Genomic DNA, 13720 nt, shown 5'->3' on the forward strand with positions numbered 1-13720 from the left:
CTCTCCAACACGAAACTATACAGTAGGTGATCTGCACTCTCTCCAACACGAAACTATACAGTAGGTGATCTGCACTCTCTCCAACACGAAACTATACAGTAGGTGATCTGCACTCTCTCCAACACGAAACTATACAGTAGGTGATCTACACTCTCTCCAACACGAAACTATACAGTAGGTGATCTACACTCTCTCCACCACCATAGATCGAAACCCGGATTTTAGCGTTGAAACTCCGCAGACTTGCTGGAGGGGGACGTTTATAAATACGTCTAGTGATTACCAGCATATTTTACAAATATAAATTTCGTTGTCTTAATACGCTACGAGGACTGTTACGTCACGAAAAAAAAAGATTTTTGACATCAAAACCCTTGTTGTTTACAAGAAAGTCCACTTTTGACTGATTCTAGCTAAGCCCAGTCTCGTTTGGACTATGAAATGAGAATGACTCAACCCTTTGAAACTTGACTTTAACATACCATGTGTTTGAATGTATATATATTAAAGGCTTAACAAGACATGGTTGGAATGCTTAAGGTTATTCTAAGCACGAAAATAGCGTGCAGGAGTAGCCTATTGCGCACAAGAGTGGATAACACGATGCACAAATTAATGGAGTTTTTACAGTTATCTTTGTTAATGCATTCCTTATAATGAAGTGTGTAATGCGAAAATATGTGTAGGTACAAGTTCCTTAATTAGGACTAGATACTTTTGGGGATAATTAATGAAACATGGTTTTACTTTGTTAATACATATTAACTCAAGGTGTAGTGGATTATTTTTTTGTTCTTGCACAATCTGAACAATTTAAAAAAATAAATGCAAACTCAATTGCAGTAATGAAAAAAAATTGTCTGTAAACACACGTATTGTATTTAGGAACAAAGCCACTACGGCCGTGCCTTGAAACACTTTCAGTTGAATTCTTCGCTCAGGTTAATAAAAATTGACTTAATTTGTAAGAAAATAAATAGATACTAGGTAACAGTTGAAATTTGGAGATATTTATGAGTTATTGACACAACCTGAGAAGTGTTTGTGTGCATTTTGACTACTAGCGTTTCAGTGGAAAAATATGTATAGGTCTAATTAGAAAAACATACTTTTGTGGATAATTAATTAAATTTGCTTCGTTTGTTTCGAATTTTGCGCAAAGTTACACGAGGGCTATCTGTGTTAGTCGTCCCTAATTCAGCAGTGTAAGATTAGAGGGAAGGAAGCTAGTCATCACCACCCACCGCCAACTCTTGGGCTACTATTTTATCAATGAATAGTGTGATTGATTGTAACATTTATAACGCCCTCACGGTTAAAAGGACGAGCATGTTTAGTGGGAAGAGGATTCGAACCCGCAACCCTCAGATTGCGAGTCGAGCCATGTCAGGCATAATTAAAAGTAGAATGGACTTGTTTTCTTGTCTGTTCATAAAATTTAATTGTTTTTCTAGATCAAATTGTCTTACAAAACACTGATATAATGGTAGTCGCTATATATAAAGGTAACTTCTTTGAGAGTTACATAATCCAATACTTCGCCTTCAAAAGATGAAAACGGGAGATATTTGAAACGAAACCGACAATTTTAAGCTTTGTGGTTCCCAGGCAACGTTTTTACTCTTTTGGCAAAATTGTAGCTAACTGGCTTCAAAGAAATACGTTCCGAGTGCAATTTAAAGAGTTACTACTGAGTGTTTTAACCACTGCCACTTTTATTTAATTGCAACACGTGGAATTTCACGCCTGTGGTCATAGATATGGCCTTTATTTCCTCTTTGGGTTGCAGGTTTGAGGGATTAGCTATTTGGGGTCACTGTACGTCAGGTATAGTTTTGTTTTACATATTTCTTTTATGAAAAATATTAGTTACAAACCACTTTGGTAGGAAACAGTTTATTCACTGTTGCTGGATTACTAGCCTTTCTAACCTTTTGAAAGAAAGCAGATGCTTTTATATCTGAAATTGGATTTGGCATTTGATAAAGACAATGTACTTTGCTTAAAATGCAATATTCATTAAATTAACTTAACGGAATTATCAAGATTCTTCTGTTAAATTTAACCAACTTAATACTTTGATTTAAGTTTTGTTAAGTTTTTCGCCATTAGCTTATAGCGGGTGTCTCATACAACTTCAGTGTGACCAAATTACCTACAAGTTTAATCCATTGAGCCATGTGTCATATCTTACAACGACGTTTATTAAATAAAGAATTATTTATGGATTGGTGCATGCCCACTCAATGCTCATTTCCAGATACTTGAAGAACGACATATTAGTGATCACAAGGTTGGAGGAATAGCATGATTTCAAAATAATTTTAAGCATATGAATAAAGTTCGTATAAGTTAACCACTATTAAGCACAATGAAGTTGGTCATGCATAAATTATAGACTTTATAAAATACACTTTACCTATATAATACAAATAACTTAAATAACCTTATAAGTTACCAATATTAGGTTGTCACTGCCATTAGCCTAGTATTTAAAAAAACATAAAAACGTCATGAACCCTCCCAACTGTTGATTATCTTTCAAATATTGAGCTTTTGTAAGTGTAATAAACGTCACTTCTCTAATCACTATAACAGTTTTATATCTCCTTTTCTAAGTTATTTTCACAAACATGTCCCAGCCACAGGAGCATGCATTAACCTACAAAGACGTTGGACATTATAACCCCATCTCCAGAGCTTCCAGCTCACTCGCTAATAGGGTATTAGTGTGTGTGTTTTTTTTCCAAAACTATTTCGCGAAAAAAATAAAAAAAACTTTTAGGTCGCTTATGTCAAAATTTGGAGGCGGTGAAATATCACAGAGTTCAAGAAAATAGATATTAGAGACAAATAGTAGTTAACATGTAAAACGCCGCCTCCAGCAACCCGGGCGGAACATTGCCACCTAGGAATGATGGTCCACATCATCTTGCCAAATGCCATGAGATATGTATCCGTGGTTAAAACACTCAGTAGGTCGGTGACATTTTACAGCGTTTTCAGCTCTTTAAATTGCATTCGAAACGTGTTTCTTTGGAGCCAGTTAGCTAAAATTTCAACGCCAGAAGCCTGATAGTCCGCATCTCCCTGTAGACGATCACGCCCTATCGTCAAGCTCATAAAACAGGGTGATATTTTGTCTAGGGCGTGATTTAACTGTCGCCGGATGTGTTGTTTTCACGTCAAATTTTCTCTTTGGCTCTGTTCAGTGCTAGTGCTTCCTTACTTTAGACTGTTAAATATGACGTTTTTTATCACAGGAAACAGCAACCAGAACGTTGGTCTCCTTATCTAAAGGCTTCTTTTTCGCAAATGTCTTTTAAAAAATTACCTCATCAGAATTCTGAAGGAGTGCTCCGCACAAATATCGTGTAAAAGAAAGGCCACAGAGTGTTTCCAGTTCAGAATATAATGGATTAAAATGCCAACTTGATTTTTCTTTAATATGTGTTTATTCTTCTAGCCATTCTTTTACAGTTAATCAGATTATTTAATTCTCTTACTGATTCACATTAATGTATCAGTATTGATTGAAAGAAAGATAGCCGTTTGTCTTATTATCTTGTAATATAATGTTTAGTTTTATATCTGGTGAGTGCAATTTTCTTTTAAACTGCGTCTCATATATGTTATATTCCATTTTGATATGCGTACATACAGAAGTAGGTTATTTATGACGTTGGTCACAAAAAGATGAAAAGAAGTATTAGATAGGGTTGTTTGTTTGCTTTTAAAATAGTAACGTGTAAGTGAAATGACTCATTGACATTTCAGAACAAAAACTTAAACCTATTTGAATTAGACTACTTCCATAAAGAAGCGTCTAAATTGCTACCATTGCATATAATAGGTGAAAGGACATTTGAATTCACATTCTACACTTTTATGTCCCGTATTAAAACACTGTAATAATGACAGAGACCACTGTGTGCGTGTATGGCTCAGACAAGGTCGCAGGTGACCATAGGGCTGTAAATACTGGCTCATTTTCTACAGAAGCTTTCATTTAGAAGCAGTGATGCATATCGAAGAGGGAGGGAGGAATGGCATATCACAGAGGTGGGCCCAAAAAGGGGTATGTAGATAAGAGTGCAGAACTTATTTTCTGCTAACGAGCAATCTTCCCCCTTCGTGATGCTACATTCCCCAATTCTCCCTGAAAAAAAAATCCCATTCTCTCTCTGAAAAAAACAAACGCTATCTAATCCTAAGAAAGGGAAGCTATTGATTAGGTAAACATCTCACCGGAACTACGTCAAATTAATTTGAGAAGTTTTTGTCAAAGTTATGTGTGCGCTTCCTTCCAAATCCCCTTTTTGTACCCCTGGCTAAGATAATTTAAAAAGTAACACGAAAGAAATTAAAAAAGTTAAATGTTTACCGGTCATTAAATTAGTGCAAATGACTGAATCCTAAGGACAGTATTATATGAGCCATCTGGTGTCTATTTTCAACCCATTTGTATTATAGACAAAAAAATGTTCAAGGAATGTAGACTGATTATTTAGCTGTTTTCTTTAACTGTTTTTAAACTTATGTTTTATGTTTAAAATAATCAATTGTATAAGTACATTTTTAACTTACTTTTTTATATTAATGGCAATAATAGTCCTAGGTAGTTATATTTTTGAAATAAGTTTGAATGTAAATGTTAGTAACATTCTTCGTCAGGTTATTATTTTTAGTTTTTAGTTTATATTGCTTTATTTTGTTTTGAAACTCATTTTAATGAAGGGCAGCTTGAACAACGTAAACTGACACATAGTTTACGTAAAAACGATGCTTAAGTATATATGTAACACTGTCCAACCAACATTTATGTTACCATCCATTCTGCAATTGTTTAGTCAACGAAGTTGGAAGTTATCAATTATGATGCACAAAAACTGTTTTTAAACATGTATATATTAGACTTTTTTTGGGTTTTTTTTTTTCAACTTTTATAGAACATGACATATTGTAGACTTCAGTTAAATCCGTTTTACACTACATTCTTTATCTATAAGTTCTGCCTATTATTCATTTTCTTTCCCCTAATATATAAAAGTGTAACACTTTGTCATTGTTTTGGCAACGGAAGTTACTATATTCACGTGCGTGTGTGTCTTTGTGTATTTTTTGGGCATCTTGTCGGGCAGATCATTGGCGTTTAAACTATGCGGTCCATGGGCATGCACAAAGTTCTCATTGTTATCCATCGTGAGAGAACACGGGTTCGACAAGTCCTTCACCCACGCGTGTTTTTCTATGTAGAATCTTTCTGCAAATATGTTTGTCACCTTTACAAACCCGCTCATACTGACGTCACGCAATACGCATGCTGCGCTTATCTATTTGTAAGAGTTTCGAACGTTTCAAGCTTTTGGAAGATTTAGATATCCGTCGTGTTATTGACTTCTGAAAGTACACATACAGCTAGTCATCCATGTACAAACTATTAACATTTTAGTATACCTATCAGCTTCTACCGTTTTGAATGTAAGGAATAATATCTTGAAACATCTGACTGTTATAGTTCTCCCTGTTATAGTTTTTGTATACTGAACTAGAATAAAAAAATAAGCACCTTAATTTTGGTATTTCACTACTTTGTACTTTTCTCATCCGAAACTGGACTTTTATAAATGGTCTGGTCGTCGTTTTGTTTTTAACAGCAAATCATTTACAGTAAAGGACAATCAAACACTATTCTGATTCAAAAACAAGATTCTTACAGAAAGATTACCCACAGCAACTGACAGTTATAAACCATTCTTGTCCAAAAACATCATTTTATTTTTGAATACTTTTTCTCTATAAGCGAAACCTCACAGAACGATGCTTTGTTCTTTTCTGCAACAAATAAATATCATGCATTGATGTTTTTATTTCGATATTTAGATTTTCACAGTTATGTTATCTACTGGGAGTGATCATTATGCATCAATTTGACCAGAAACAGAACCTCAAAACGATCCACCTCCTGGAGCAAAATCATTATGTGTCTTTTCTTATTCAGACATTAAAACTTACAGAAAAAACGATAACATTCAACTTTCTTACTAATATAAAATGATTTCCTAATAACCTTATATAAGGAATTTAAAATCCTGCAGAACCATTACCAATCTTTTTTTTTTTTCCAGAATGAGATTCTTTGAAACTACAGATTTCTGGAGTAACTTAACAGTATGCATTTTTTTTTGTCTTATATAATCTCACACGATCACTATATCTTCCAAAAACGTTAAAGTTATGCTTCATTCTTACACAGGACAGTTTAGAAAAAAATGGTAAAATAATAAGAGCTTTTGGTCATCTCAATGTATCGCAAGAAAAAAGTGTCGATATAATGTTTTTGGCCACCTAAAAATACAGCAAAAAGTGCCAATATAATGATTTTTGACCACCTAAAAGTACCACATAAAGTGCTAATATAATATTTTTTGGCCACCTAAAAGTACCGTAAAAAGTGCCAATATAATGCTTGTTTGACCATCTCAGAGTACCGCAAAGAACGTGCCAATGTAATAAGTTTTTTCTCCCGAAATGATCGATAATTTCTTGAAATATATTTGTTTTAAATCTATACCTGGAACTGCTATTATAGAATATATCAACCCCCTCTTTAACTTAACATTTCGAAACAGATGCTGACGCCGAGAAAGCTCTTTGATAGAAGCAAGTGATAAGTGAAGTTATCTTTTCTTGCTCTTTCGATTCCCATGGAGCGTCAAGCACGTAGTCTTAGCCACGAGAGAATGGGATGTCAGGAGTGGCGGGGCAATGAACGGAAGCCAAACTTTGAGGGATTCTGATGAAATCACCTGATAGACGGCGAGGTAACCGCCACGAGGCTCTCGACGCCGAGTTCTGCGGGAACTCTCGGCGAAGCGAGACAAACCCGCCAAGAATTTGGCATATAAGTCTCTCTATCTGTAAGTTCAGTAGGCTGATAGTGATCAGTTGTATCCAGCGCTGGCTTAATGCTCTGCAGGCTGCCACCAGAAATAACAAACGTAAATAAGTGCGGTCCAATTTGTAGAGAAGGACCAGGTCGTATTTCCAGACCCCTACTAATACAACCTATACAGCACACACTCTCAAACGTCGCTTTCAATAGAATAAGCGGATTTTACCACACCTGATACGACCTTATTTATAAGTTGGTAGAACACATAACTGCTACATTTCGAACGTAACTCTTGAAAAACCATATATCAAGAATATGCTAAATAGTCTGTTTTTCCTTCTTTTTTATTTCAAGCATTAAAGCTGCTATTTTTATGCCGCCGGCTATTTCCGAACCAGGACTGATGAAGTCAAATTCTAATTTATTTTCATGCACTCTTAATACTCACTCACACGTATAAAGTTTTATCCGAACACTTTGTGTGCTCGACATTATATTTTCTCTTGTCATCATATTGGAATACCTGTATCCAAACTGTAAAGAATTAAGGAAAGGTGTAATAACGGCTTAAACTTATAATGTGTCATAATCTCTAAGCATACCATTATTTGTGTGTGCCCCCTTATAACTGGGGAATCGCTGGACTAATTGTTTCTAATCCTGGCATGTAACGTTAGCCTCCAAAACGTGACGCTTAAGATCGACGTTCGAATCTGATCCCCCTATGTCACATTCTCTTATATTAAATTGAAAAAAAGTTTTGATTAATACTCCCTCTACATTTTACAGTGGTTTAATTTTTTTGCTTGTCTTTTTATGAATACTTATTAAGCTTAAGTGAAACACGTAAACACTGTTTTTAAAAAATAAACTTTTCATTCGATTGTAAAGAAATTCCACCTGAGAGGAGAGAGTAATGAATTTCTAAGAAGATATAGCCACATCAAAGTTGTAAGGATTTTGCAAACAATCCGTAAGCATTTTTAGCAGTAAAAAACTTATATTAAGTTTGTCGATCATAGTATAAGTACAAACCTATTGACTGTTAAGTACAGGTAGAAATAAACTTTCTGGACATTAAGTATTTGGGGGGACAAATAATAACGGCACCTTATCTGATACATTGGATAAACTGCCAAATTCAGAGATCCCAAGGCTTAGGAAACATCATCTGCAGCCAACATGGCTACTATCAATCGACGAACGAAATTAAATGTCACATTTATAATGCACTCAAAATTGAAAGTGTGTATCTTGTTCAGAAGCATATCGCGGACTCAAACCCCCCGGACCTGGAACACGCCCGACCATATTTTATCCTTAGAATAATTATTTTCAGCTGGAAACAAAGCCACATACAACCAGGTTCAAACTCTACCTAGATTTTAATACTAGCCAGGATAGCTTTGTCCACCGTCATTCTCAGAGTAGTTAACTGTATCAGTATTATGGATACTTAAGGTCAGTAAGTGTCAAAACGTAAGTAGAAGTGTTTTATCAACAGGTAAAGACAACAGTTTAAGGTGAAGACGAGTTTGTCTGTCATGAGAATCAGATGATGACAGGCTTGTCAACTGTCAGAATCTGTTGAACAGAAATCAGTCTATTATCACGGTAAGAAAATGATAAGTTTCTACTGTTATACTCGGTGAAGGCAACATTGTATACTTATATGCTGCCAGACTTAGATGAACACTTTCGTTTAATTGTCTGACTCAGGTGAATAATTTTTTTGTATGTTAGAGTCAAGTAAACGCATGTTTGAGCATAGTGAGAAGTAAGTAAAAGCATAGTTGAGTATTGTGAGAAGCAAGTTAAGGTAAAAGTATGTTCGATTATTGTAAGAATCAAATGAAGGTATTATAATAAATAATTAAGAAAAACGTTTAATATTTATACAATTAAAATTTTATTGAAGCCGTACACATATGCCGGTAATTCATATTCAAGTGAAGGCATGCTTGATTATTGATTATTGTAAGAATCAAGTAAAGATATATTTGTTTATTATACGAATCAAGTAAAGGTACGTTTGTTTATTGTAAGAATCATGTTAAAGTAAGTTTGGTTATTGTAAGAACCAAGTAAAGGTAGGTTTGTTTATTATACGAATCAAGTAAAGGTACGTTTGTTTATTGTAAGAATCATGTTAAAGTAAGTTTGGTTATTGTAAGAATCAAGTAAAGGTAGGTTTGTTTATTGTAAGAATCAAGTAAAGGTAAGTTTGATTATTGTAAGAATCATGTAAAAGTAAGTTTGGTTATTGTAATAATCAAGTAATGGCATGCTTGTTTATTGTATGAATCAAGTAAAGGCATGTTTGTTTATTGCAATAATCAAGTAAAAGTAAGTTTTATTATTGTAAGAATCATGTTAAAGTAAGTTTGGTTATTGTAAGAATCAAGTAAAGGTATATTTGATTATTGTAAGAATCAAGTAAAGTAAGTTTATTATAAGAATTAAGTAAAAGTAAGTTTGGTTACTGTAAGAATCAAGTAAAAGTAAATTTTGTTGTTATTGTAAGAATCAAGTAAAAGTATGTTTGTTTATTGTAAGAATCAAGTAAAGTATGTTTGGTTATTATAAGAATTAAGTAAAAGTATATTTGGTTATTGTAAGAATCAAGTAAAGGTATGTTTGGTTATTATAAGAATTAAGTAAAAGTATATTTGATTATTGTAAGAATCAAGTAAAAGTATGTTTGGTTATTATAAGAATTAAGTAAAGTATGTTTGGTTACTGTAATAATCAAGTAAAGTATGTTTGATTATTGTAAGAATCAAGTAAAGGTATATTTGATTCTTGTAAGAATCAAGTAAAAGTATGTTTGGTTATAATAAGAATCATGTTGAGATAATTTTCTGGACTGTCAGGGTTAACTAAAGATAGATGAGAAATGCATAATATGACCATGATTTTATTCAACATCAAGGTAAAGTAGAGATTATAAATACTCACATAGTCGATTAAAGAGAGAAACAAATAGCTTACTTTTCTTAAGAGTTAGGGAGAAAGCAGGGTATTATCTGGTTTAAAACCACAAAATTATATCAGAAATACCCGTAAACAATATGTGTACCGTAAATAATAGTATTTATAACTACTTTTTGATCAAAACAAGTTATCTACATTGAGCAGAACTTAAATACGTTAACCCTATTTACCTGTAATTGGCAAAATTCCATTTGCTTCTCCAAAATGATGAAGTCTCTCATTCAGGTAGGGAGGACTGTTTATGGTCTGAATAAAGAGAAAAAATATACTACTGAGTTATATAGAGCACTATGTGAGTTGAGATCATTAAACATGATTTTGAAAGATTTGTAATGTAAAAATGAAGAAACACCTTTGTTCTCTATCTCTGAAATAGCCATTATTAGCATTATCATTATTTAAGTCACAAGTATTTTATGTAACAAGCAGCTTAAAACCAGTATTCCAAAAGTAATTGTAAATATTTTCTAGGTTCCCGTATTTATTTTAACTCTAACAAGAATATAAAAAAAGAAGAAAAAAACACACCACCACCACCACCATGCAACCATATAAGTTATAACAGTTATCTAGAGCCGATTTATCTTCGTGCAACAGAGATTAATAGCAATGTAGAGCTGATTTATCTTTGTGCAACCGAGATTAATATAATAGCAATGTAAAGCTGATTTATCTTTGTGCAACTGAGATTAATACAATAGCAATGTAGAGCTGATTTATCTTTGTGCAACCGAGACTAATATAATAGCAATGTAGAGCTGGGTTTTATTTAAACTTCGTGCTGAAAAAATATTCTAACAACACTGTACAGCTGGGTAACATTAAACTTCGTGCAGCAAGAATACTCTAACAACAATGTATAGCTGGGTCACATTAAACTTCCTGCAGCAAGAATACTCTAACAACAATATGTAGATGGGTTATATTAAAACTTCGTGGAGAAAGAATACTCTAATAACTATGTAGAGCTGGGTTATATTAAACTTCCTGCAGCAAGAATACTCTAACAACAATGTAGAGCTGGGTTATATTAAACTTCCTGCAGCAAGAATACACTAACAACAATATGTAGATGGGTTATATTGAAACTTCGTGAAGCAAGAATACTCTAATACTTATGTAGAGCTGGGTTATATTAAACTTCGTGCAGCAAGAATACTCTAACAACAATGTAGAGCTGGGTTATATTAAACTTCGTGCAGCAAGAATACTCTAACAACAATGTAGAGCTGGGTTATATTAAACTTCGTGTAGCAGAGATGAGAAACATTATTCTAACAGCAATGAAAAGCTGACTTTGTAGGGGTATTTTTACTCTAACGGCTATTCTTAGCTGGCTTATATTAAAATCTCATGTAGTCAACTTTAAAATTTCAATTTAGTATAGGACGTAGTCACAGTGATAGATGGTGGTTAAGGCACTCGACTCGCAATCAGAGGGTCGCGGGTTCGAATCCCTGTCACACCAAATATGCTCGCCCTTTCAGCCGTGGGGGCGTTATAATGTGACGGTCAATCCCACTATTCGTTGGTAAAAGAGTAGCCCAAGAGTTGGCAGTGGGTGGTGATGACTAGCTGCCTTCCCTCTAGTCTTACACTGCTAAATTAGGGACGGCTAGCGCAGAGCCCTCGTGTAGCTTTGCGCGAAATTCAAAAACAAAAACCAAACAAAACAGTGATAGATATTTGGTTGGAATTAATTACGTTGTTCCGTAGCGTCTTTGTGAAATCCACTGAGTTTATATATTAATAAAACAAACAGGTAGAACAAACCTTTGATACATTTTGGAAAGAAATGGCGTTCTATTTATAATCATCAAAGACCCACATGCTTGAAAACACATAGACAACCTTACTAGATGCATAGTTGAAGTTTTCCAGCATGTTTTAGATACTGTCGTATCACATTACAGAAACATTAGCTGGCCTGGAAATTGTTTTCAGCAGATTCCGCGCTAAATATTCTTACATTGCTGTACGTGGTGAATTCCAAGGTTCCTATGGCAACAGGTTGAGTTAAAATATGGTTTTTAAAATAAAAATATGTTGTCTGTTAGACTTGAGAAATAATTATGTTAGTTTAAAAATATATCTTTGTCGTTTTTGTTTCTAATGTATTTTACTTTCGCAATTCTATACTTACACGTTCAGCTCTTTTTAAAGACACACAGATCTGTGAGTTGGTGTTGTTTTTGGACGAGGTTTCTTACTTTGTTCGACTTGATGAAAGTATACAGGAGTTACTAAACTCTTGCTTAAAAATCAACAGAACTATGACATAACTGTCTATAAATACATGGCTTTGCTTTTAGTATCAAAAATACTGAGAATAAACTGTAAAAATATTCATAATGTGATACTAAGATGAAGCGTTTTAGTTTTGATAATTATAAAACTCAGAAGGAAAAGAACATACTAATTTACTTGAAAATTTCAGTTGCAGTAAGAAATAAAATTAAGTCTACGAACACAAGTATTAATTATTAAAAAAACTCATCAGGTCTGTGCCTAAAACTTGTCATTTGAACTTTAGGTTACGACAAATAAAAAAACAACAAGAACTGACTTACTATTATCCACACAATATGCTGTCTGTGCTGTGTCAAACACACATATTTACACATGAATTTTGGAATTTTTAGGCCTCAAACTTACTTACCGCTGAACCACTAGGAGGCATGTGATAAAATAACCAGGTTCAAATTGGCTGTTGAGATTTGTCTGTATTTATGAGTTATTGACATAGTTTGAGGAATACTTGTGTGTATTGTTATCACAAGTATTTACTCTTACACTACATTCCTATTCACTATGTTCTCCGGTGGGACAGCGGCAAGTATACGGACTTACAACGCTAAAATCCGGGGTTCAGTTTCCCGCGATGGTCACAGCAGATAGCACAATGTGGTTTTACTAAGAAAAACCACCACCACCAACCTATTTCCTAAAGCGTCATTTCTGTATTAGAAACTAGAGACATTCATTTAATGGATTTTCTGTACCTGTTGGAAAGCTTGTTTGAAGGCAACATTTCGATATATTAGCTCAGGGCTTCATTACTTTAATGTATGTAAATTTAGATAGATTTGCATAAAGGAAGCGCGGTAGTAAGAGAGAGCTAATTACTGTTACCAATATATATATATAATTTTTATAGTTTATACTTGGATAGCGAATTTATAGAAACATTCCACTGATCTTACAATTCTTTTTTCAAAACACTAGTTTGATACTAATAGGAGCTGAAATACGGATACAGCATTTGCAAAGTAATGTTAGCTATTTCATGAACGACTGCTATATTATAACCCTTAAAGTCACTATAAGTTAGCCTAACACTATAAGTTAACCTAGCACTATAAGTTAGTCTAACAAAAAAAAAAGACAAAAGATTTTCACATACATGTAAAATATCAGGCCCCTTTATAAATATAGTTTTACATATTGTTCTTGCGACTAGAAATAACTTTGACATAAATAATACAGCATCAAACTGTACCCAGAGAAGTTTATTTTTTCTGTCTGTTTTGTTTATTTTATGTTATTATTTGTCTTACATCGTATAAATGTGAGCAGAGTATTATGGTCAAGTTTTTTCATGAGAGGATCCAGCCTGAGATGGCGACAGTTGATCCATCTCGACGTCACGAGTAACTTTCGTTTCTTGTCTTCAAGGTAGAATAAGTCAGCGAGTATTGTTTCAGCAACAGTAAAATTAATTTTAATATTTTATTTATCAAATTCAGTTCACGAAATAAACATGTATGCATATATAATAAAGACAGCAATATAATATGTGATTAAAGTATTTTAATCATTTGCAGCTCAAGT

General features: G+C 33.7%; 1 protein-coding gene across 2 annotated transcripts in view; it reads right to left on the reverse strand.

Moving 5' to 3' along the window:
• Positions 1-13720, reverse strand: part of LOC106478692 (transcription factor SUM-1-like) — a 55300-nt gene that overhangs the window by 2585 nt on the left and 38995 nt on the right. For both annotated transcript variants that reach the window (XM_022382345.1, XM_022382346.1), the window contains exon 3: positions 10060-10135. In XM_022382345.1, the coding sequence (XP_022238053.1) occupies positions 10060-10135 (76 nt within the window). The remainder of the gene's footprint in view (positions 1-10059; positions 10136-13720) is intronic.

The sequence above is a fragment of the Limulus polyphemus genome, unplaced genomic scaffold, assembly GCF_000517525.1.
Source record: "Limulus polyphemus unplaced genomic scaffold, Limulus_polyphemus-2.1.2 Scaffold241, whole genome shotgun sequence".
NCBI lineage: Eukaryota > Metazoa > Arthropoda > Merostomata > Xiphosura > Limulidae > Limulus > Limulus polyphemus.